Genomic DNA, 24,415 nt, shown 5'->3' on the forward strand with positions numbered 1-24,415 from the left:
ACAGCGGTGGGAACAAAAGATGATAAAAGCAGCACCTTTTAAAGTGTGAAAAGGAATTTTAGGAAAATGAGAATACTTGTCATAAGGTTATGAAAAAAAAACTTGTACAGGAACATGACCGAATAATTTTTCGTTTTTACCACTTTGATTTGTCAGAACCCATGTCTTTTTGTTCATAATATATTACATTTACGGATTTTTTTCGTGTGGACTATTCTACATTAGCTGGTACGTAATTATACATATATAATATATAAATCATTCAAATGTAACGAGGTCATTTGTCCAATGATGATGAAAATGATTTTGTTATAATCTAGCAACATAACTTGTGTATTTTTTCTTCTCCGTTGTCTCTTCCAGACGAAACTTAATTATCCAGTATTCAATATATGTACGTCAAATTTTGGAGAATACATACCACCTCTAATCCTCGTACTTAATTGTTTATTTCTTAATGCGAATGATTACGGTGCAAACTCAATGAGCTTCAATTGGTCATTTTTTGAGAGAGGATTTCGACGAAATTTCCAATTATCAGAACTTTTGCCACATTTTAATACTGTTCTGGATTTTTTTTTGCCTAACGATTAACAGTAACTGCGAGCATTGGACCGCCAATGAGTTCCTGACCCAAAATGCGACAATGATAAAAACTTGATCAATTGAATGATTTTGCTGAGTTCTCAAGGTTTTCGATCAGAGATGCAGTTCGACGATGCCACTTTTACAATTGTTTCTGTGTTCAGACAATAAACCACTTACCCAAAGTATTTCTTTGAAATACCTTGACACTTTGGAAAGTTTTATCGAACTCCTCCCTCGAACCATCCATTGCTATCGCGTGTTTCCAAAAAAGAAATTAACTTTTTTTATCTGTATGCAATTTCGATGTATCGTTCAATTTATAACCATACAATGTGCAATTTTTGTCGATTTTCATGAAAATAACGTATCCCCTACAATACTATTTTTGAATGTTTGATCATTGCATCTTCAAAAAATATTGAGTTGTCTGCAATCGATATAGACATTTGAGTATTCATCGCTTTTGATTATTGTATTGCTCATGAACGTATAAGTATACGAAGAAAGGTAGAGAATGCATGATATTCTTGGACTAAAAGGACCAAAGATTGAATAGAAAATTTCAAAGCGTTTGTTTCATCATTTTTAGAGAGCGCATGATGAATTTTTTCAAAAAATAAAAAGTTGATAGAAAATTCGGGATGCTGAAAAAAATCAAGACTATAAATCATTTTCCAATCGATATACATAGAAATTGATTAGAAAATAATTTTCAGAATCATAAACATAAAAGTGGAAATCCCGATCCCAAAAAGAAAGTTAAAAAATTGCTTTGTGGGACCGAGATATATGGATATTTTTGAAAACTTTTCTAGTTTTCTTCACGTACTTTTTTTCTTTTCAATGTTGATAGTTCTAAAGAAGTGATATGTATTCGAGATCCTAGTACACATAGTGTTGATGCTGGGAAAAAATTTAAAGGCATCTCCGACTACATCAATAGAAAAGTTGGTGACAAAATCGCAATTGATACACGCACTCGGTTTCTCTCTTCTTCCTTCGATTGAATAATGAATGCGACGAAAGACATTCACGCGCGCACACAACAACGCTCGTCTGGCGACCTCGCAGACGGAGGTAAGAAAAATTCCGCCATTTTTCGTAGAAGAATTTTTAATCGACATTATGTAGAAATATAATCTTTTACTTCTTTTTGTTTTAATTTTTTTTTTTACCATTTTTCTTCTAGTCCCTCCCAACTTTCTCAATATTTTCAGCCTTAGAGACTACTTTTGTCAACTTTTTTTTCTTTTATGTTTTTTCAAATAAGTAAAAATAAAATATAATAGTACAATGAATACGAAATAAATATTCGCGCAATACGTTCTTCCTTTGTGTCATTTCTAAAGCAAAATCGATCTCGTTATACCGGTCGTTATAAATTTAAGCTCACGGCTCTTATATTCTTCTTTTCTTCTGTCCATAGTTATCAACAAACACACGAACAGCACTGTTTGAATTTGTTTTTTCTCTTCACCGTTATTCTCATATATGCTCAATGTACCCATCCAAGTTAAGGTGAAATAATAATCCCTAATATTCTTACGCTGTCTATTTCCTGTTTTTATCTTCTTTCTCCATTTTTATAACGATGGATTCTCCCACTTGGGTCCTTTGGTAACCACTATGTCGGCGTACGAGCATTCTTGATTCAATTCCAACACTTGGAACTTCTTTAGGACTAATAACGTATAAAACTTTTGGGCAGCCTGAAAATTAAATGTAAAATCGTCAATTGTTATATATTGTGCAATAATTGAATAACGATAATCATTAATTCTCAATGGAAAATGATTCATAGTGATTTTCGTTCATCGTTAAAACTTTCAAATATTTTAATATTGAAGGAAAGAAAAAAAACGTAAGAATAAAAATACTATAATTACTTGTTTGCGACTATTTTTGTACGCCATTTCAGCGAGCGTCAATCTGTCTTTGCCATCCAATTTGCTCTTGATTACGTGATACATGTGGGCTGCTCTTTTATTAAGAACACGTTCTTCGAATTGTTCATAAGTTTCGTCCATTTGTTGTTCCTCTTGCTGCTCAAACACATAAACAAAATAGTTATTGTCGTAATCGGTACGTACGGCTCCAAAAAGAATTTGAATACGCGAGACGATACTTCAATGGAGAAGAGAAAAACTAAGCACTGTATATTTAACAAAGGAGAGCTGAAAATAAAGGCAAATCTCACCGGTCCAACGGAAGGAGGAAACTCGTAGTCTTCGTGATTCCACGGCGTTGCTGGTCCCCTTTCGGATATCGCACCAGGCGTATGGGCTGGTGGATGTTGAAGGTCCTCGTATCCCATATACGAAACTTGGTGCTGTGCCTGACGATAAAAAAGAATGAAACGAATACTTGAATTTTCCAATAATAAATGACGGAAGAAAAAAAAGAGCGGAGAAAAAGTTTCATGAGCAATGAAGGTGATTATTGTCACGTTTTTCAACAACGGTTGACAACAGTTTTTCATCATAGAAATACACAAATTTACAATGATACGAAATTGAACTCACCTGGTCGTAGCCCATATTTTCCATCTGTGGAAGTTCGGAGCTCGGCAAAATAGGTACGTCGACTTCCGGCTGAACAGAAGCCGGTGGTTGGATTTCTTCCTCAGGTGGAACGCCGAGAAGGTTGGTGACGTCGGCGGGAGGTATCTGAGGCATTTCCGTTGGCAACGAAGGCGCCTCTTCGGTTGGTGGAACGTGCATTTCGGAACTATCGACCGAGGGGAGAATGCTACTGATGTCTGAAACTGAAGGCTCTGCTGGAACTGATACTTCTGGCTGCGGAATGGATTCATCCACTGGTGCAGGCGTCGCGGGTATTAATAGTGATGTTTCTTGTGTTTCTGCTATCACAGAGGCTGGTTGTTCCTCCAACGACGGTAATTGCGACGTCGATAAAACTGGAGGTATACCGGGTTGCTGTAAAAGTGGAACAAATATGTGAAAACTTCAGTTGTATTTACTAAAGCAACAATGCTAAGACAAAAACTTTTGTTTTCAGAATTCGTTAGGCCAATTTTTTAGCACTTTTACAGTTTGAGGTCTCAGAAATTCGTATACTGCAATTCATTTCGATGTTGAAGTATAAGTGTACAATAAAAGGATTGTTCGATCATAAACTGATAAATCTAACAGCGATAACCTAGAGATAGAATAAAAGTTTACCTCGTCATCCGGTGCTTTTCTCTTTCTACCCATTCGCTTGGCGAGCAAACTCTGCTCGAAAGGCCCCAATTCTGCGTCAGGCGCATCCCGCACCTGTTCCAAAGGCAAATCTTCCTCAACACCAAGACGACCAAAGTCCTCGTGATCGTAAGATTTACTGGTCAAGTGACGTTGATAGTTCTGCGTAGATCAAAACAACAATCGCAATCAAATATTGAGATAAACCGAGCGACACTGATCAGGATAACTCAAGGTACGAAGAGAACTGTTTATGGTCCGACAAATATTTAGAAACAAACCTTGAACAAGACTCGTGCAGGCAGTGGTCTGCCAGGCAGGGCGAAAAGTTTTTCGACACCACCAGTTTCTTTCCAGTGCATTAGTCTTTTTGTTGGTGGGGCGAGATCCAGTGTCGTAATAATATCACTCGTATCCGAAAGTTGGGCTTTCATTTCTTCGCCCGATATGTTTTTCACTTCGTCAACAATCAGTTTACGTTTGCGTTTTGCTTTTGTGAAGCCTAGAATGAAATTTACATAAGTTCATTCAATATTCGTCTTCCAAATTCCCTTTTTCTCTAAAAATTATCTAAAGTTTTCAATTTCAAGGTATTTATTCAATTCGGACCTTTCAATGCTGAAGCATCGACAGGAGCGAGAGCAAAACTCTCTTCTTCGTCGTGGAGTAAGGTGGTTTGGTCCTGGAGAGGCGGCGGCTCTTCAGCCACGTCCATCGGATGTTCCTCTGGAATAACCGGCGGTGCTGGTGTGAATCGACGACTGGCAACGCTCGCTCTACCCTCCAATTCTTCACCAGGAGCGAGTGGCGTTGGCGGCCTTGAGCCATCGGTACTGCTGTGAAAAACGAGATGAAAAATTCATAATTATTGTGCCTTCTGGTTTTCCAAACATAAAATGTGCAGAATTCAGAAAATGTCATTTTTTATCCTGTTCCAAAAATTCAGCATTGTTAAACTCGATTTTATTGAATTACCTCATGCCACCCATAGGTGACGCAGGACCGCCAAAATGATCACCCATATCCTCGTCGGAGTCTTCGTGCGCGGAAGGTGGCACGCCAGTCGTCGTGGCTGGTGCCTGTGCTTCACCGAGAGTGCTTACTTCCGGCACTGGAACTTCGCCCATCGGCGCTTCATCGAAAAGTCCTCCTTCGAATAGGCCACCCGCTGCTCACCAAAAAATTTCGTTATTTTGTTTACGATTCAACGCATCAATGAACATTTGAGTTTTATTGTGGAATCGTTTCTTCAGGATGAAGGGATTTTCCTTTACACCAATATTTTTTTTCGGTAAAGAATAAAGGAATATGCTATTAATTAAATTTCATGAAAGGTGAGTTGTGAAAAACTCATGAAAAACTAAAGAACTCATAGAATCGTCAGAAACGAATGCACAAAAGTTTCAAAGTTGGGGATAAAATTAAACCGATAGAAATCTTACATATCATATCTTGCCCAAGATTTCCACCAAAACCATCGTCTCTTATTGGCGTATCTATGTCCATTGGTTGTGACGTTGATGATGTTCCAGGTACTGGTTCTTTTTCTTTTTGTTCCAGTTGCGTTTCTATTCCTGGCCCGTCACTAAATAACATGTGACTCTGGAAGAATGTTGATTAAATAAGAAATTTGAAAACTATGCTGATGGATGAATTGAGGCATCCAAACAAATTTGCAGGAATGGCTCATGTTTTTAGAGTAAGAAACAAGGTCTCTGATTGAAAATGATTCAGTTAGATTGTTGCTTAAATTCTAAATTGACATTCGAATAATTGTTGGAAATTTTTTTCCAACTTGGAATGGATGGATAAAATTGATTTTATTCACCTGATCAAGAGAAGGTTCCATCGAACTTCCATGGCGCATTAGTTCTGGTGGTTCTGCATCAAAGCTCATATCCCCAAAACCTTGATCGTGTGTCACAAGTGAAAGACTTCCGTAGTCCTCTCGCATTGTTATTTCCTCAGCTCTCGATTGGTTTAAACTGAACTGGGCTTCAATGTCAACATCCCTTGATACAGAAAATTGAAGAACTTTTATAGAATATTTCTCCCAGCAAATAGTTGTGCTCCATTAATGAAAGTTCCTTATTATTTTTTCAAAACTCTGTTGGTGTTATAGTTTTCACAATAAAAGTGGATAAGTGAATAACGGTCGCTATAGACCTATTTCAGAGTTAATATTCACAAATAAATTCTAGGGTCTTGGGTACGAGAAAAGTTAATTGAAGACACAACCTGAATGCACCATAGGGATAAATGAATTTGTAGATATGTACGAGGACTGGATAAAGAGTAAGCAATGGAATTTTTACATACTTCAGTTCAGGCATTGCAGTGTCAAAATCATGAAACACTTCTGGCAATGTAATTGCATTAACAGCAGCTTCTCTGTGTTCTTCGGGCAAATCAACCATACCAGGCCGAAAAGCCATCTTAATTTTTACAAAAGCTTCATTGCAATCGGCCAAGAGATACTTTGCTTTCCTTGAATATATTCTGACAACTCCGAGCAAAAGATGGCCCGATGTTCGTAGTGCCATTTTTACCTGAATAAAATATAGTTAGTATTATTGAAAAGGCCAGAAATAGTAAATACATGTTCGTCGATGATAATTACCTTTGGTTGTAGAATACCATCAACAGATTTTTCGATATTAGTTTCGAAAACATGAGCCTTGGTGAGTTTCTTATCCCAATGTGCGGCAAGCCAAATCCGGGCCAACGGGCCCTTTTTGGCCAAGACGAAATGCGCATAAAACATGTTGCAAGAATTTGTTTATCGTTCTGTAAAATCATCAATAACGAAAACATATATTAATAAAAAAAGAAAAGGATTTAAAAAAAAGTCTTTCTGAAATGATAGAAATAACGGCACGTTATGGGTTAATTCAAAAACGCGCGATAAACAGGAACATGGAATAGTGTTGAAAAATAATTATTCGATGCATGAATTCACATGAGTAAATAAGTCGCACACAAAATCTATCGAATTCACGTCATTTCATAATGAAAAACAAATGTTTTTATTAAGTATGTGATTGTTTTCTAATCGTAACAGGCGTTATTGTCAACAAAAACTTCCCAAGATGGCGTCTCGGGTCGTAATTTTTGGCGGTTACAGATGTGAAATGTACATGTTGTGCAGAAGCAAACTTGAAGTTTTTTAACGAACTTCACTTACGAGGTTAAATATCAATTAGTCACGTCAAGTAGCGATTCGTAGTAACATTTTTTTCTTCTACCACACCACACAACTCGCGATTTATTTATCGTTTTTGATCTTTATTTTCTGTTACGAAGAGAAAAAAAACAAGCTCAGCGACGACGAGGCGTCTCGATCCGAGCGTTTAGCTTGTGTCTTTCTTTCCGACCCCCCGCGCCCCCTATATCTGTGCTGTCGTCATATAAAAGTGTTGCCAAAGTCAACGAAAGAGGGAGAACGTTCCGATTTCCGGAATATCCCGAACTTGGCCTACTCCGTGAACTTGGCTGACTGATTTCGGGTTTCTGACTTTTTGAAGTCATCATAATTGTTTTCATTATAAATGAAGCCGTTCGCTGCCTTATGTTTTATAAGTTTTACGTTTGCAATTAATAATTGATATTCGCAGGGGAAAAATATAATTTCCACTGTGACATTGTTTAATCATATATAAATACATTGTCTGAATAATATGATTGTCGTTTCATTAAACCGAAACCGTTGAAAATTTTTTAAAAAATAATTAAGCGCTGTTACATGCTGGCGACTGGAAAATTCTTGCGCATGCGCGTATGAAGGCGGGATTTGCGGCTTGCGGGGCGGCGGGGCGCAGTTGAGTAATACCAATACCGGCTAACAAGTAGCGAAAGCGAAGAGATCTTAGAGCCGTTAAATTCCTGCAGCAGCACGTGTTTCAGACTTTTCCCTACGTTCGAATAGATCCGCGTTAATTCCTTCGTCATTCCTTTAAATTATCCGTGTTAATTCCCAAAAAGATTTCAGTGATCAATGTGTTGTTACAATTTCGAAAATAATGCCGCGTAACGTTAAAGATTCGGAGGATGAGTTGGAGACCAAAAGTGGTACGTAGATGTGTTCGTTTTTTTATTTGTATTTCCTCGCCTCGTGTTTTCTTATTCGCGAAATCTTACGTCGGAACCTCTGCGGTCATTTCTTTGTATTTAAAGATAGCTCAAAACTTTTCATTTTTCACTCTATTTGATAATTAAAAAAAAAACAGCTAAATTTCAAGCCTTTGTTATTTTATCTTTGTTTATAATGTTTGTCGTCTGTACAATAAGAATAATCGATTCATCTCGATTTATAAAATAGGTAGAAAAACAAGAACAATGTTGAATCCCTCGGTTCTCGATTCTCCGTTGAGAAGAAGCTCAAGAATCAGGCAGCCGATGTCTCAGAATGATTTGTCACCAGAATACAATAGCGACGCGTCTGTTACCAGTGGAACTAAAAGCACAAGACGTCGTACAACGGCTCTTGATGCTATTAATCCTGAACCCCAGAGGAATTTAAGAACAAGACACAATTCTGCAACTTCAGACCTCAGCGAACTTGCAGAAAATGATTCGGCAACGGAATCAATCGGCAAGCGTATTACAAGACGCAGTATTGCAACTGTTTCCTCTGTTGAAACTTCCTCAAAATTACCGCCTAAAACAAGGTATATCTATCGGTTTGAATTTTTAAAAGATTCTTCATTTGCACTAATAAAACGAGATACTTTTCAGTTGTAATCGCAAGTCGATTTTCATTGTAGTTTTTGTATCTCTTCATCTATTTCTGAACTACTCATACTTTTGCTAAATTTAATTAGTCAATTTTCATTCCAATATCTTTTGCTCCAATCAACAAACTTAATTTTTAGTGAAAGTTAAAATCATTATTTAGAATAAATAATTTGTTTATTATGTTTCCATCTTGAATTTTTATGAGAATGTTGCAAATTCTCAGCCAACGTTTGGATGATTTACATTTATGGTCATAGATATTGGAAAATTTTTGTAAAAAGTTGAATGGATGAAATGGTTTTCATTAATTTTTTTACACTTCCATAAACGAAAAATGTTCAAAAATTAGAACAAGCAAAGCAAATTAATAAATGGATGGAATCATTTCTGTTGCTCTCAAATAATTCGAATCTCGAACCGTTTAAATTATAGCCCGTTATAAAAAATAATTTTTCCTGTTAATGTGAAAAAATAATTTTTTGTTTTGAATATATTTACAGACGAGCTACCAGAGCCGGGTCAGAAACAAAATCAACGCCGCCAGTGGGCAGAGTAACTCGCAGGACCCGAGCAAGCTCAATGGAACCGGAAATAACAGACGATACGAGAATTGAGAAAGGTGATACTCCTTTGAAGACACGGAAACGTGCATTGGCAATGCCATCTGAGCCTGCGGTTGTTGAAGAGTCGGAAGATTCACGAATCGATAAAACTGTTTTCGACACTGATGAAGACGAATCTGGTAAACAAATTTTCCGGACCTCTATGAAAAAACATCAGCTGAAAGTTTTTAAGAAATTCGAACTGCAGTATTTATTTTATTTTTAGAGTCTTATATTAATTTTTAAATCATAAAATTGCAGAAACGTCGCCTAACGTCTCAAAATCGTCACGCAGGAAATCGAAAGGTGACGCGACAGAAGACGAAAAAATGGAAGTCGATGAAACTCGTGGTAAGAAATTTGCACTCGCTATCCATTCCATATTTTGCGATTTTTCTTTCATTACCGTGATCTGTTGAGATAAATATATGGCACTCAATTGTGAAGGCCTGCATGGGTATTCATAATGATACATATCTCGAGCCTAATTTTTCTGGTAATTATTTAATGTCGATTTGAGTGCTGTTCATTTGAATGTCGAAATTATTCATAATTTATCGGTTCGAAATCTTTGCGAGTATTTCTTCCAAATCCTTTTTTCGAATACAACAAAATAAGATCTCGTATCGTTTCGAAATAATTATAGCAATGTGTGTTTGGTCTGGATTCAACTTTAAGAAATGAATGCATTTTCTATTTTCGTAGCGTGATTTTTTTTTTTGTTCAAATGAAAGATGAATCATCGAATATGCAAATTTACGAAAAGCTACAAATCAATCCAAGCTAATTATTTTCTTGAAGCATTGCCACTCTTGCAATTCATGAAAAATCCAAAGAATAATTGACATATCGTTGAAATGTTAGGAATGTAGATTTGCAATTGTACAATAATTCTTCACTGTTAATTTTCAATTGCTTGTTTCTGCGTCTCAAAAAAAGTCCGGCTTTAATTCAATCACGGATATTTGAATTTTTTTGAATTTCTGTTCAGTCGTCAAGTTTCAAAGTTATGATGGAAAAAAAATATTGACCAAGGTGATTTATCTCGATAACGTTTTTTGTTCAACAGAATTTTTTTTTTTTTTTTCAATTTTTGCATATAAAAACTAAGATTGTTTGCTATAATTATTTTGAAATTTGCAACCAGGGTACGTAATAAAAGTATTTATATACGAAAAAAATGTATCCATGACAGTTGTGGAATCTGAAGTCGACACGACTGATAGATCGTACGACGAAAAAACGGAGGAATCGTGTAAAGTCAGCGACTCGAGGGTTTCAGAAACGTTGGAAAATCAAGAAGAAACGACGGATATATCGGAAATCGTAGATAACAACGAGAAGTCTCCAACACGGCAAAGTATTTCGAGTCTTACCGAGGGCTCATCTTATACGATTGGGAATTCGTTGGGCGACGAAAGTCCGGGAAACAAAGAAAGTAAAATATCAAATACGAGCTATACCTCACCAAAGAAAACTTCACAAGCTGGAGAAATCCGACTTTCACCGAGAAAATCACTGAATCCATCGTTATCAAAAATTGCAGAAAGACATTGTTCGGTCACGCTCGATACTGAGCTCGTATCTGTGTATCAAGAAACAAAAAAGATTTCAAAAGCTCAAGAAAATGCGGCGAGCAAGGGCGTTCTGATTAGCGAAATTTCGACTTCCAAAGATTATTCTTTGGATACTAAATGCCTCGTCGTAATCAAGCCGATAAACGTTGAGCAATTAGCGTCTTCGAAAAATCAGTTTTCAAAAATTGGTAGGAAGCAGGACTCTACAGATATTGAAGACAAGAAAGGAGAAGCAGTCCTAGAAATTTATAGCAAATTGGAAAACAACAAAAATGTTGCAGACGAAATACACGTAACGAAAATAATTGACGTTATTAACTTGGAGGAAGAATGTTTTGAAGAGCAAGAGGGTAAATCAGTTAAATACAGAGATGATTTACAAATAAATGAAATAACAGATTCGAGCCACACCATAGACACTCCGAGAGTTTGTGATAACTCTATTGTGAATCAAGAATCACATGGAAAGTCCTCGACTATTGAACTAGAAGAATCATTGACTGACGAGGAAGCATCCATGAGATTGATAGAATCGGAAGAGAACGATGATATAATTTTCTGTGACGAAACAACAAGCGAGAGTGCAGTAACCTTGGTTCGTGATGGATCGCTAGAGGAAAAAGATTCAAAAAATCCCCAGGAAATCGCACAAATCTCGTGTAAAAAAGTTACGACAACGATCATAACTGAGGTCTGCGAAGAAGATGAAGATAAAAAAATTTCATCGAGTGTCGATGAAGAAGCTCCATTAAAGCTTGATGAAGAAACTGCATCGAAAGCTGAGGAAGCAAATCCATCGGAGTCCAAAAAAGAAACTGCTACGGAAGCAGAGGAATCAGCTCCGTCGGAGGCCCAAGAAGAAACTGCATTGGATGTTGAGGAAGCAACTCCATTAAAACCTGATAAAGAAACTCCATCGAAGCCTGGTGAAAAAAGTGCATCGAAACCTAATGAAGAAACTGCTTCTAAAGCTCAGGAAGAAATTGCATCGAAACCCGAGAAACAAATTGAATTCTGTAAAATCGCGAATCCTAGCACGGGGTCAATAACCAATAGAGTTTCAGCAGACATTGAAATGTCAAAAGAATGTGACGACAGTGATGAAACCAAAAAAATCAGTGACGAATCGCTTAAAGACCGAAACCCTTCCATTGTTACAGAACTGCCGGTGAAGGAGACGTACGCTGAGGATTCACTGAAGGAACTTGATGCCCCAGAAAAAAGGAGGTCAATTGGGGAATCAGGGAACGAGCCAGAGGGGATCGAGAAAAAAGTCGAAGCGAATGAGGAAAGTGATGGGATGCAAGTTTTCGAAAGCGACAACGAGAGCGAGTCCATCGTTTGTCCATCTTTTAAAGATATTCCTGCGGATGAGTGGGTCGATCGTGGGAATAAAGAAGAAAATTCTAAATCGAATCAGGATAGTGATTCGGTTCATTCATACTCCACCGAGAAGAACGAGAACGAATTGGATGTCGCCCTTGGTGACAAAGAACCTTGGCAGCCTTCGCGCAAAAACAAGAGAGACAGCGGCGATAAAAACACAAATGACGACTCTGACGATACGATAATTGCTAAATTCGACAGAGAATCCAATGCTTTTGTCGAAATTGGAGGAAAACTCGTCGATGGGAAAAGACTTGGCAAAGACGAGCTCAACGAGGAAGCTCCGATGGACGTTTCAGACAACGCCATCGACGAATATGAGCAAGAAGAATCCAATGTTTCCAAGAAAACACCAAAAAAACGCTCGAGCCTTGACAGCTCCACGAAACATCCCAATGACAATGAGAAAACTTCGAAAAATCGTTCGAGTGAATCTCCTTTGAACGTTTCCAGACATTCCGAATCGAATTTGTCCAACAAGTCGGTGAAAAGACGAAGTTTGAACGCTTCGCAACAAAAAGAAAAATCCAGCGATGATGAGTATAACTCTGAGATGAACGAGTCGAGAAAGTCTCTACAGTCTGAGCAATCATCAAGAAAATCGCTGCTTGCTTCAGCTAAAAAATCCAATACTTCTGTTTTTAATACGAGCACATCTGAGAATCGCAAATCTTTGAATAAACCTGATTTTCAGTCTCTGGAGGACTCCGGAACTGAGGAAATTGAGAAAAAATCTAGGAGATCGGAGAGTAAGAGGAACTCTTTGAACAACTCAAAAGCTGAACAAACGAATGTGAGCTTAAAAAATGTCGAGGAAAATGAATCTTCAGAAAAATTGAACGAATCTTCGAAGTCTGACAGCAAACGTACGTCGATGAATGATAGAAGAAGCTCGAAAAATGCCGAAGAGGTCGATAATTCTTCGGAAAAGTTGAACGAATCCTCAAAATCAACCAGCATTAAAAAACCGTTGGAAAACGGAGCAGATTCGGACGTCGAGCTTGAAAGCTCGGGTTCCGAAATCGATAAGTTCGACAATTTGTTGCAACAACTAAACGAGTCCACAAAATCGAAAAATGCTCGTGAATCGTTGAACAAAAATACTTCGAGAAGTCAAGAGCAAAGTTCAGATTCAGAAAACGAAGGAAATTCCGATTCTCACGGAAAATTGAACCGTTCGACGAAATCTATGAGCGATCGCAGATCGTTGAACAAAAAGACTTCGAAGATACAAGAGCTGAGTTCCGAGTCAGAAAATGAGGAAGAATCAGCTGGATTAAACCGGTCCTCGAAGTCTACGAGCGATCGCAAATCCTTGAATAACAAAACTGTTTCAGAAATCCCGGAAGAAAATTCTGAATCAGGAATCAATGAAGAAACAACAAAATTAAACCGGTCAACGAAATCCGTGAGCGGTCGTAAATCGTTGAACAAAAATACCTCGAAAATTCAGGAGGAAAATTCCGAATCGGAAAACGAGAACCAACCAGCACAACTGAATCGATCGACGAAATCTATAAGCGGCCGTAAGTCATTGAATAACAAAAGCACTTCGAAAAACCAGGGAGAACATTCCGAGTCAGAAATCGATGAAGAAATAGCTGAATTGAGCCGATCAACGAAGTCTGTGAGTGGTCGTAAATCGTTGAACAAGAATACTTCAATAATTCAGGAACAAAGTTCCAATTCCGAAATGGAAGAAGAAACCGATTCCCAGACTGAAATAAACCGATCTCTGAAATCGATGAGTGATCGTAAGTCATTAAACCTCAGAAAAAGTTTGAAGAGCCACGAACAAAGTTTCGAATCGGAACTGAATAGATCATCGAAATCGACGGGTAATCGTAAATCGTTAACCACGAAAAACACTTCGAAAATCCAGGAAGAAAGTTCTGATTCAGAAATGGAAGAAGAAGAAGAAGTTCAATTGAACCAGTCCTCGAAATCGACGACCAATCGCAAGTCGTTGAGCAACAAGAACAGTTCGAAAATTCAGGAACAGAGTTCTGGTTCAGAAATAGAAGAAGTTCAATTAAACCAGTCCTCGAAATCGACGACCAATCGCAAATCGTTGAGCAACAAGAACATTCCGGAAATCCAAGAACAGAACTCTGGTTCAGAAACGGAGAATGAAAACAACTCCGAGGTTAATCAATCTGCGAAATCCAAAAAAAAGTTATCAACAACACATAATGGTTCAATCACAAAGCCGGTGGAGTCCGAGAAGGATTCTGACTCCGAAAGTTCGACGAATGAGGACAACTCGAGCCAAAAACTTCCTCTATTTTTGCGCGAGGAAAACACATGCAGCGGAGAAGAAGAAGAAGATTCGGATCCTAGCATCGATCCCGACATCGTAAATGAGATGAACCTGCATGGGAAAAGTTCTTTGGTATATTCGGATGATGATGTCCCTGGTGACGATTGCATGGCGACGGAATCGGAGTCAAATGACTCGGAGGACGACGATGGTGAAGATTTAAAAGATTTTGTAGTACACGATGACGAGTACGACAGTGAGGATGACGGGGATTCTGAGCTAGGTGACGATGAACAGGAGTCAGCGCACAAAATTCGCAAAGTCAAGAACAAAAAGCGAAAAAGAATCATTCCAACGGCGAGTAGTGATGAAGATTCTTTGGACAGTGAGAAGGAAGATGAAATCAAGAAATCATCAAAAACCTTTTTCAATAAAGACGATTCTTTGGAGCAGACAAAAACACGGACGAATAAGAAAATCAACGAATCGTTGAAAGCTAAAAATAGCAAGTCTCCTGTCAGTTCGTCAACCTTGGCAAGTGAAGAAGATTCAGAGAACGTCCGAGTTACGCCAAACAGTGGAAAAAAATCAAAAACCCCGAAGAAGAGTTTACACAAAAACAACGACTCGATTCAAGTGCTCGAAGAAATCATCAATTTGAATGAATCTGTTCAAGGCCCACTAAAGAAGGCACACAAACTGTTGTCTCAAAGCAGCACACCAAAATTGTCGCCAAACAAAAAGAAAACATTGGAAAAACTGAACTCCTCCAAATCCTCGAAACTCGACAATTCCAAGCTCGAAATTTCTGTCAAATCTCCGGAGACTGAGAGCAACGCAGCGATAGATACACCCGCCAAATTGTCCATGAGTTCCAGGGGAACGAAAACTCCAAAAACACCGAAATCGCAGCTGCAAATGAGCTTGCCAATAGAGCTTAACGTTTCCAGAACTGAAACGATTTTATCGAACGTCAAATCACCGAAATTGTCAGCGCTCCATCAAACCATGACTACGATCGTCAATGATAATTCGGAAACAAGGTTCCTCATGAAAGAGAAATTGAATGAGAGTTTGCCCGCGTCGAATTTGGTCCAATCAGGAACAGGATTGCGAAGAAGTGTTTTGCTCGAGCTTCGGGGAAAGATGGAGCGGGAGAAGGCCGAGAACAGCGAAAGGAACGTCGCAACGACCATCGATCAATCGATTATCGAAGAAACCGTTGAGCCGGAAGCTGCAAACGTAGGCAAGAAAAAGAAGAAAAACAAGAAGAAGAAGGAAGCAAGTGTAGAAATTGTCGAAAACGTCGTGACCTTGGACGAGAGCCAAGAGCAAGATGATACGGACGTGACATCGAAGAAATCTAAAAAACGTAAGAAAAATAAGAATCAAGTGGGAACGATGGAAGTTGAAGAAACGGGAGAAATCGAAATGGAAAAAGGCATGAAGAAGAAGAAGAAAAAACAGAAAACGTCTCAAGTAGAATTGAGCAAGGAAATCGTGCATGATGAAGCTGTCGTTGAGAAAAAGAAGAAAAAACAAAAAACAAACGTTGAGGAAGATATTGCTGAAGAGTCAGAGAAGAAAAAGAAAAAGAGGATGAAACATGTGACGATCGTCGTGCCGGAAGAAATGATCGAAGATTCGATAAAAACGCCGAAAAAAACAAAAGCACAGAGCACGATCAGCACCGGAAATACAAAAATAATTCAAAGTGCCACTGACGGAAGTTCCAAAGGGTTATCCACCAGAATAAAGAGACTCCCTGAGGACGTTCTCGAGAGTCTGTCGCAGAATTCTGAAAGACCGAAGAAACGTAGGAAAATCGCAAATGAAAATCAAATTTTTCCCTCCGAAAGTATGTTCAGCCCTGGCGGCCAAACTTCACAAAATGTCAAAGTTGAAGATGATTATATATCCCTTAGCTCATTCGGTGGTACAACGCGGTTTGAGAGTGTCGATCTTAGTAAATTTATGAAAAAACCCAATAAAAAATCGAGTACTGTTCAAAGCTTCCGCGAACGAATGCTGTCGAGAAATCCACGACAACCGATTTCTGCTTATCTCATGTATCAACAGAAACAAAAAGCTGCGGGTAAAAATAAGCGTAATTGAAACTTGTAAAAGAACACAACAACAAAAACAACATTGTAAACATCGTTGCATATTTCCTTTTTTATTCTTTAGATTCATTTTTTTTATATTTCATTCCAAACTGGTCGCTCGCCTCCTGCGAAAATATTTCGGTAGATTGGACAACCTCGTTTCCATACCGGTTTAAAAATTGATCGAACGATTGCAGAAAATCATGATCAAAATAACAAATCAATAATCAAATGAAAAAAATCGTTTCAAAAACCCTTAAAAATGGGAACTCTTCAACTATGGGAAATGGAACGTTAGATTTTTCTAGCAAGTTTCGTTGCATTGTTTTCAAACGCGCCCAATTATTATTGATTTTATTTGATCATAATGTATAGAAGGCAAAGGTTGATGAACATGCTTGGGACCATTTAAAAATTTGTTCTCCTACACTGTTTCTGCCCATTTAAATAAGACTCAATCGACAATTGTTTCGACAAATTTCTATGCCGTAATGCTCATGTTTCGGTCCTTTTATCGAACAACTTTCAGTTCCGATTAGCAGTAGAATGAACTGTGGCATTTATTTGTGAATATCTGGCTAAAACTATGCATTAAGTTCTCTACGATGAGCTGGATCCTAACAGAAAATAATGTACACGCTTGATTCACTTTGAAAGGCCTTCGATGAAAAATAATTGTTTGGTTTAAGCATTCGAAGCGTTCAGGCTGATGTAAATCGAAGGCCATAAGTAGTCGAAAAACATTTTTTCCACAATCTCGTGACGGCGAAACCTTCGAAAACAATTTTTTTTTCCTTTTTTTTTTTTGACAATTTGTGTTTGGAGTTCATTGTTCTTATATTCTACTTCTTCTCAAATCATACACTATTTGTAGCGATAGTTTAACAATTTTTTAAATACTGTAAAAAAAGCAAAAGAAAAAAGTCGTCGTGTATGTACAGATAAATAATTATTTACCGATTATAACAAAGGCGATTAATCCTAAGGTCAAATATAGGTGTGCTCAGCCTTTAATTATAAAATTGCGTGGAAACCGAACCCACTGAAATATTGAGGATTTTATTTTTAATTAACCAACGATATTACTTGGAGTCGTTTAATGATATTGATTTACAATTATGAACAACGTTCAACTCCGAATATGTTGCTTAATGGGATAATCGTCGAAGCGAAGTGTCTTGTCCGTGATAATTATTCGCATAAACCAGTTCGTTAATGTTAAAATAAATGGGAAAATATACCGCTTTGAAATAATAATCCAAGTATCATTATTACGTCGAATTCTATACTCTTATCACTCAGTCCCAACGTCGCTGCAAGGTTCATTCAAATTATTTATCTTTATTAAAAAAACATACTCAGTTTAGATTAATAAAAATTTTCTTGCATCCATAACTATGATTTTTTCAATTTTCGCCCATTCTTGCGGGTTTTTACAATTTTTTCGAAATGTTGGAGGTACATTGGGCCAATCTGACTTTGCATTCGGATTCAGCGCGTCAAAATACACCGTTTATGGGTCTAGCCAAATGTACAAATGCACGTGTTTTTCGTGCAACGATGTTGTGAATATCATGCAATCGAGCATCTGTATTTACCTTCTGGGAGCGGAAAATTTCGCTTACACCTTCAGCAAAACTCCTTTCTTGAACATCTGCTCTGCAAAAGCTACAAACATTACGAAAATTTCATGAATATTGATTACGAGTAAAAATACGAAAAATGATGACTATGGTTGTAAATTTTGCACTTAGAATCCGTAAATTATCCATTCGAGTCGATTAAGATTCATCAGAAAAATGACGAAATTTTGTGAATGCAAAAACACACGGAATTGAAAAAAATACGTTCTGGGAATAAAATTTTCGTTGCAATGCTTTCCAATGCGATTATCTCTTGGGAGATTGACTTTGAGATTCCACCGGAACTGGAACATTTGTCTCGAGCTAATATCGATTGCAAAAACAAAAATAACGATTGAAACATTATCGATCAAAAATCGAGTCATCCGGCTGTCAAAATGTACAATAAAGATACCATTGTTTTTTCATGAAACAATCGAATGTTTTTCTCTTTTCTGATGTTTGAACAATCGTTCGTATATAACGAATCTTTTCTCGTTATCCCTAAAACACTATCGATCGAACTTTCCTCGAGAAATTTGACAATTTCTCCAAAATGTCACTCAAATATGTACTTCTTGTCGCTTTCGTTGTAACGGCGAATTTGAGAGCTATTCAAGCTCATGGGCGAGTAATGGATCCTGTCCATCGTGGTTCAGCCTGGCGAGTGGGTTTCGATACACCCAAAAATTGGAACGACATGGGCAACTACTGTGGTGGAATTTCGGTAAGATCGTTTTTTTTCATCAAACTCAGTTTTTCCGAATTTTTATGATTAAATCAAATTACGATGGATCACCATTCGATTATTTCGATATTTAATTGTTAGTAGTTCGATAACATATGAAGAAATTCCGTTGTTCATCGGTCACAAAATTCATTCGCTGTTTATCTAATTATCGTGCTTTCAATTGCAGACACAAAATGGTCGAAACGGTGGAAAATGTGGTTTATGTGGTGACAATTATGCTGACCCGGTGCCCAGGGAAAATGAAAATGGTGGAACTTATGGTACCGGTACGATTACCAAAACGTAAGTATCATTTTTTCATTATTTCAGGTAGATCTATACTTTTGTTGAAATCTTAAAAACTAGCTGAAATTTTAATATGGTGTAATATAATAGCCTTCATGGACCCACTGTCAAAATTTCAAATCGATTCACCATTTAGTTTTCGAGATATTCGCTATTAAAAACGAGTCATTTTGTACGCAACGCCTTTAACGAACACGTCACTGGATAGCACTTTGTTTACATTTATTATTACGGACGCTAAACGGATCTTACGACTTTAAAATAAAACCAGTCGTGTAGCCAGTACTATTGTGGGATTAATATTTAAAAAATGGGAATTTTCGACCATATAATTTTGGAGATATCGACTGATGAACTGTGTTAATTTTACGTAACGCGGAACAAACGTACGTGTATATACAGAACTACCTTAACACGAGCTCTTATCGTTTTTATTCAATCAATCGAACTCTAATTGGAAAAACGAAAATCTAGTTCCTTCTACTTTGCTGATTCAAAGTAAAAAGTGTGGTTTTAAAAATGTTGTAAATGAATCGCAATCATTAAAAAAAAAAATCTGAATCCTGTAGAAATATTTCAAATTAAAATTTCTCATAAACATACACTGACATAAAGATTGAAATCAACATCTGCTTTGATAAGATTTATAAAATTGAGGGTATTTTTGTGACTTTCTAGATACAAAGCTGGGCAAGTAATCGACGTTGACGTCGATCTGACCGCAGCCCATCTCGGATATTTCGAATTCTTCTTGTGCCCTTTGAATTCTACGACCGATCGTGAAACCGAGGAATGTTTTGATCAATACAAACTCAAACTCGCCGACGGTGAATACCGTTACAACAAAATTTATGGACCGAAACATTATTACCTTAAAGTCGTTCTTCCTAAAAACGTCACTTGCGAGCACTGTGTATTCCGCTGGCAATATCGCGCTGGCAACATGTGGGGCGTTTGCGAAGACGGCAGACGCGGTCTCGGTTGTGGACCTCAAGAACTTTACCGAACTTGTTCAGATATCAAAATTGTTTGATTCTCAAACTTTCTCATCTCCTTCCACTCATCCCCATTGAACAAGCATTAAATGTCATCTGTACTGTGTAAATCATCCATAAAGACTTGAACGTGGTTGGAAAAATATAATTTTGACTGTTATTTTTCAACTCTTCCCCACTCCGAAGAAGCATACGATCGTATTTTTCAAGTTTTCCCTTCTGATTAAGTTCAAAAATCTCGTTTCTATGATAACGATTGAAATTTTAGGAATGAATTTAACGAATTTGTAGCGTTTCGTGTTATTTCGATGGCTGATTATTTTTTTCTTTTCATGCATTTTTCAAATTTTGCTCATCGTGGAAAATGGTGCTCGCATTCTCAGTGAATTTGGTTATTGGAAATGCAGGAAATAAATCGAAATATTTGTGTAATACCGACGATTGCATTTAGTTATACAATATTTGCAGAATTTATCGAAAGTAAAGAATTGATGCAGGTCGCTCGACGATAGACAATTTCATTCTCGTCCATTACAAGTATAGCAATTTTTTTTTAAATTTCTATAAACATGAAAGTTTGGAATGAATTTATTGAATCTCGATGTCAGAACAGGTTCGAAAAGTTTCTTGGGGACCACATCCTACGCGACCCTTGCCATCTGGACAAATGCCCCAGTTGTTGCCAGCGGTGTATTGCCACCGAAGAACGCAATGATTGCAAGTCAAACCGGCCGGAAGTTGGAGCGGGATATACTCATGTCCTAGCTTTCCTGCAGTGACCTTATATTGGTATCCACCGTTGACGAGCTTGAGCTTATACATGTCGAAGCACTCTTCGGTCTCCAATTGTTTTTTGTCTTTTAAAGGACACAGTGCAAACTCGTAGTAACCCTTATGATTGGCTGTCAATTCAACGTCGACTTTGATTTTCGATCGGGCTCGGTATCTATTGAAAATAAAAAAAAATAATTGGCACAAATATCCAGAATAATTTTGTGCGGTAAATCGATTCAGTCAACAAAATGAATCATCGTCATTCGTGCTAACGCAATATTGACTCACGTTTTCACAATTATGCCCTTTCCGAATTTTCCACCATTTTCATTCGCGCGTGGCTGAGGCAGGGAAAAATCGTCACCACACACACCGCACCTGCCCTTGTTCTGCTTATTATACTGAACCTGAAAAAACAGTATTGTGCAAGGGATTCGTTGAGGACATACGCTGAGGCTTGCATAATGTTGCAGCAACGAGCTGAGATACTACGAAAAAACTGTGCAATCAATGTTACGATGATTCGATGCCATGATAAAATACTTTGGAGTTGAATATCAGACTTGAAAGACTCAAAAAGTGAGATTGCAAAAAGTATCGTGAAAAAGAAAATATTTCGTACCCCGAATCCACCGCAGTAGTTTCCAGCATCATTGAAATTAGTAGAAACATTAAAACCCCTCCTCCAGGCACTACTCCGGTTGACAGGGTCCATGAGTCTTCCATGTGCTTCGATTTCGCAAAGATTGATCGCAAGGAACGCAGCCAGAGCCAAATATTTGACGAGAGTCATGATTCCAAGAACAGTTTTCCAAGCGTTTGAGCAGATAGTTGAAGAAGGAAAAAATTCTAACTGAGATGAAGTACGACGGAAATGGTGGTTTCCTCGTATCTCTGAACTTTGTCTGATTTTTTTGAATGTGTGCTACAAATATATACCCTGAAAGCTGCTTTAATTTTCGAATTGTTTGGAAAATAACGAATGTGACGTAGCAGAAATGATGAGCGTAGACTAAATTAAAATTGATCGAGCATATTTCTCTTTTAACGCATTATATTTCATTTTAAATGATGTTACATTCGAAGCAAAAAAACACTCCAATAAAAATTGAAGTAAAAATAAGATAGTTGGCCCCCAAAAGTTCTTCTCGTGTTATGAAAGTTGATCTTGTAACGCCTCGCAAATTGTTTTATATTATTCCAATTTTGAAGTTCTTAAATTATTTTTTCTCAAAAGCATAGAAATAACAAAAATATTTAAAGAAAACTCTCGATTTGCAAACCTTAAAACTGCGAACTTTTTCAGATTTTTTTCTTTTAACATTCACTTTTGTTATTTATTTCGATCAAAACCAATGGCTCAGATTTTTCGTGTTGGAATGTTTTTTTTGTTATAGTCTGTACTTTTGAAGTTGTAATATCTGATTTCCTCATCGCTAATTTTTCTTTGCTATTGCTGATTTATGTTTGATCCAAATGTTACGATCAAGTTTCATTTCGTGTGTGCTTTGGGTAATTTTTTATCAACCTCTTGAAAGACGTCTTGCGTTGATAGTTCGGCTAATTTCGAGTCAATAGTGCAAATGGAAAACGTGCCACGAAGCATGGGTTATTGGCTTCTGTGCGATTTATAGCGACAACTGTTTGCCTGAATAAATTTATATTACAGTCGAATGAATACTTCTTAACGATAGGAGCACATTATGAAATTGAGCATAATTGGAAAGCTTCGTACGCGGATATACGAACGTTGTGGTACTTGAGAATTTTTTATTTTTTTTACAATTCCTGAGGAGCTTCGTTATACCTGGCACTAAAGTTTTTCATTGGCATCATACTTAATGCGATTTCGTCAAAACAATCCTAAAAAATCGTATCGAAGATTACTGCAAAAAATAACGATTACAGTCCCTACTTTTTTTACATTTCCCAAGTAGCGATCGATCAACTGACTGTCGAAAGTTTTAATTCAGGATATTGAGTCAAGTTTTAGGAACGGATGGTCGAACGAAATATTCTGTGGCTACCGAGGTTAATTAGGATCCAGCACTGACAGGAATAGCTTCATACTTTTTAAATAATGTAATGGATGATATCCTTGAGAGAACGACAGATTGGGTTAACCCTGACGGTAGGTTTTTATAACATTTAAACGTTGGTGTGATGAGGCGTTTTCGGTAAGTTTTTGTTCTTATTTTTCTAGTTTTAGTATATTTTTGAATCATTGTTTATCAAACTTAAATAAACATAATATTGAAAATCCTCACTTAAGGTAACTCCTGTACTGCATGCTAGTCAAATGAGAGCTAAATTTTCAAAACGCTTTTAGAACAAGTTTAACGTACCGATTAAATGTATTGTTAGTGGATTTGTACTACAGCATATCTTATTAACATGTAAAAATATTAAAAACGCTAGTTTTGCAAAACCATCAATTGATAAATGCAAATTTCCAAGCTGACACATTTTCACTGGTATTTTTCAAACAATTATCTGCGTTTTATCATCGATTTTATTGCAACAAGTCTCATTTTTTTCGTCAACTAGTCCTCTATGAATCCACCATGTAGTTGTTTTTTTTAACTTGATCGTTTCACTGTTGTAGCTAATTCGTAGAGGATCAGTTGAGGAACAAAATGAGACTTGGTGCAATAAAATCGGTTAAAAAATACAGATGATTCTTTGAAAAATACCTGTGAAAATGTGTCATCATGGAAATTTGTATCTATCAGTTGATAGTTTTGCAAAACTATCATTTTAAATATTTTTTCACGTTAATAAAATATGCTTGAATACATATCTCTTAACAATAAGTTTAATCGGTACGTTGATCTTGGTCTAAAAGCGTTTTGAAAATTTAGCACTCATTTGACTAGCATGCAGTACAGGAGTTACCTTAAAAAAAACATTTTGATATATCGAAATGTGACTCTATTCGTTGCCACGGTTTTGTTTATTCGTTGCTATGGCCGAATTGTTGCCAGTAGTTGCCAATCGAGCACATGTTAGATAGATGTCAAAATTAAGGTTGACCTATAGCAGCAGCTAGTCAAGAGACACCCTATTATTTTGAAAACTTTAAGGGTGAATGATACAAAAGTTGAAATAATTAGAAATTGATCAAATTTGGTGATAATGTTCTTCAACATCAAGTGCGAAAACACAATTTTTTTCGAAATTTTCTTCTGTTTAGTTATCGAGTAATTACGCATTAAAGCAGATTTCTTATGCCCGGAATGTATACCTATATATATATGGAAACGCTATGCTTATACACGTGAACTTTAGTGACCAATTACTCGATAACTGTACAGAAGAAAAATCTTAAAAAATTTGTATTGTCAAATTTGGCACTAAAGAATATGTTTACCAAATATTATAAAATTCTGATCATTTTGAATTTTTTTATGTTTTTAGCATGGTTTAGCATGGCAACATTGTATCGCCTGTGCAATATATCCTTAAATTAACTGTAGATGACGGATTTATATATTATTTTATTAATATTACAAAATTCCATGATTTTTCAGGTGTAT

General features: G+C 37.0%; 4 protein-coding genes across 5 annotated transcripts; 2 read left to right on the plus strand and 2 right to left on the minus strand.

The window, feature by feature from the left end:
• Positions 1-148: 148 nt before the first annotated feature.
• On the minus strand, positions 149-7,162 carry vtd (RAD21 cohesin complex component verthandi). Its single transcript, XM_043430270.1, has 13 exons — positions 6,973-7,162; positions 6,409-6,575; positions 6,108-6,337; positions 5,617-5,800; positions 5,231-5,390; positions 4,764-4,956; positions 4,398-4,624; positions 4,070-4,290; positions 3,771-3,950; positions 3,111-3,524; positions 2,786-2,923; positions 2,475-2,630; positions 149-2,297 (listed from the first exon to the last, which is right to left on the minus strand). Exons 2-13 carry the CDS (start codon positions 6,550-6,552, stop codon positions 2,172-2,174), a joined length of 2,373 nt encoding a protein of 790 aa, XP_043286205.1. The 5' UTR covers positions 6,553-6,575; positions 6,973-7,162; the 3' UTR covers positions 149-2,171.
• A 456-nt stretch (positions 7,163-7,618) lies between these two features.
• LOC122416921 (titin homolog) lies at positions 7,619-17,709 on the plus strand. 2 transcript variants are annotated; one of them, XM_043430072.1, is made up of 5 exons: positions 7,619-7,856; positions 8,107-8,455; positions 9,023-9,264; positions 9,386-9,475; positions 10,320-17,709. In XM_043430072.1, exons 1-5 carry the CDS (start codon positions 7,808-7,810, stop codon positions 16,460-16,462), a joined length of 6,873 nt encoding a protein of 2,290 aa, XP_043286007.1. In that variant the 5' UTR covers positions 7,619-7,807; the 3' UTR covers positions 16,463-17,709. The 2 variants fall into 2 exon arrangements, with proteins under 2 accessions (XP_043286007.1, XP_043286008.1); XM_043430073.1 differs by having other exon boundaries at positions 11,862-17,709.
• A 139-nt stretch (positions 17,710-17,848) lies between these two features.
• LOC122416927 (uncharacterized) lies at positions 17,849-20,253 on the plus strand. Its single transcript, XM_043430081.1, has 3 exons — positions 17,849-18,801; positions 18,992-19,107; positions 19,789-20,253. Exons 1-3 carry the CDS (start codon positions 18,631-18,633, stop codon positions 20,141-20,143), a joined length of 642 nt encoding a protein of 213 aa, XP_043286016.1. The 5' UTR covers positions 17,849-18,630; the 3' UTR covers positions 20,144-20,253.
• A 314-nt stretch (positions 20,254-20,567) lies between these two features.
• On the minus strand, positions 20,568-21,672 carry LOC122416928 (uncharacterized). The gene is made up of 3 exons (XM_043430082.1): positions 21,502-21,672; positions 21,168-21,286; positions 20,568-21,051 (listed from the first exon to the last, which is right to left on the minus strand). Exons 1-3 carry the CDS (start codon positions 21,670-21,672, stop codon positions 20,694-20,696), a joined length of 648 nt encoding a protein of 215 aa, XP_043286017.1. The 3' UTR covers positions 20,568-20,693.
• Between the last annotated feature and the right edge of the window lie 2,743 nt (positions 21,673-24,415).

Source organism: Venturia canescens, chromosome 10 (genome assembly GCF_019457755.1).
Source record: "Venturia canescens isolate UGA chromosome 10, ASM1945775v1, whole genome shotgun sequence".
Lineage (NCBI taxonomy): Eukaryota > Metazoa > Arthropoda > Insecta > Hymenoptera > Ichneumonidae > Venturia > Venturia canescens.

What these genes read in the sequence shown, in the direction of transcription:
- LOC122416928 (XM_043430082.1), bottom strand. Translation starts at nt 21,672, where the DNA reads ATGACTCTCGTCAAATATTTGGCTCTGGCTGCGTTCCTTGCGATCAAT. An exon ending in ACTACTGCGGTGGATTCGGG is followed by an intron (nt 21,287 to 21,501) that starts GTACGAAATATT and finishes CTGTTTTTTCAG; the next exon opens with GTTCAGTATAATAAGCAGAA. An exon ending in AAGGGCATAATTGTGAAAAC is followed by an intron (nt 21,052 to 21,167) that starts GTGAGTCAATAT and finishes TATTTTCAATAG; the next exon opens with ATACCGAGCCCGATCGAAAA.
- LOC122416927 (XM_043430081.1), top strand. Translation starts at nt 18,631, where the DNA reads ATGTCACTCAAATATGTACTTCTTGTCGCTTTCGTTGTAACGGCGAAT. An exon ending in ACTACTGTGGTGGAATTTCG is followed by an intron (nt 18,802 to 18,991) that starts GTAAGATCGTTT and finishes TTTCAATTGCAG; the next exon opens with ACACAAAATGGTCGAAACGG. An exon ending in ACCGGTACGATTACCAAAAC is followed by an intron (nt 19,108 to 19,788) that starts GTAAGTATCATT and finishes GTGACTTTCTAG; the next exon opens with ATACAAAGCTGGGCAAGTAA.
- LOC122416921 (XM_043430072.1), top strand. Translation starts at nt 7,808, where the DNA reads ATGCCGCGTAACGTTAAAGATTCGGAGGATGAGTTGGAGACCAAAAGT. An exon ending in AAATTACCGCCTAAAACAAG is followed by an intron (nt 8,456 to 9,022) that starts GTATATCTATCG and finishes ATATATTTACAG; the next exon opens with ACGAGCTACCAGAGCCGGGT. An exon ending in GGAAGTCGATGAAACTCGTG is followed by an intron (nt 9,476 to 10,319) that starts GTAAGAAATTTG and finishes TATCCATGACAG; the next exon opens with TTGTGGAATCTGAAGTCGAC.
- vtd (XM_043430270.1), bottom strand. Translation starts at nt 6,552, where the DNA reads ATGTTTTATGCGCATTTCGTCTTGGCCAAAAAGGGCCCGTTGGCCCGG. An exon ending in CTGCACGAGTCTTGTTCAAG is followed by an intron (nt 3,951 to 4,069) that starts GTTTGTTTCTAA and finishes TGATCTACGCAG; the next exon opens with AACTATCAACGTCACTTGAC. An exon ending in TTCCTCCTTCCGTTGGACCG is followed by an intron (nt 2,631 to 2,785) that starts GTGAGATTTGCC and finishes GTGTTTGAGCAG; the next exon opens with CAAGAGGAACAACAAATGGA.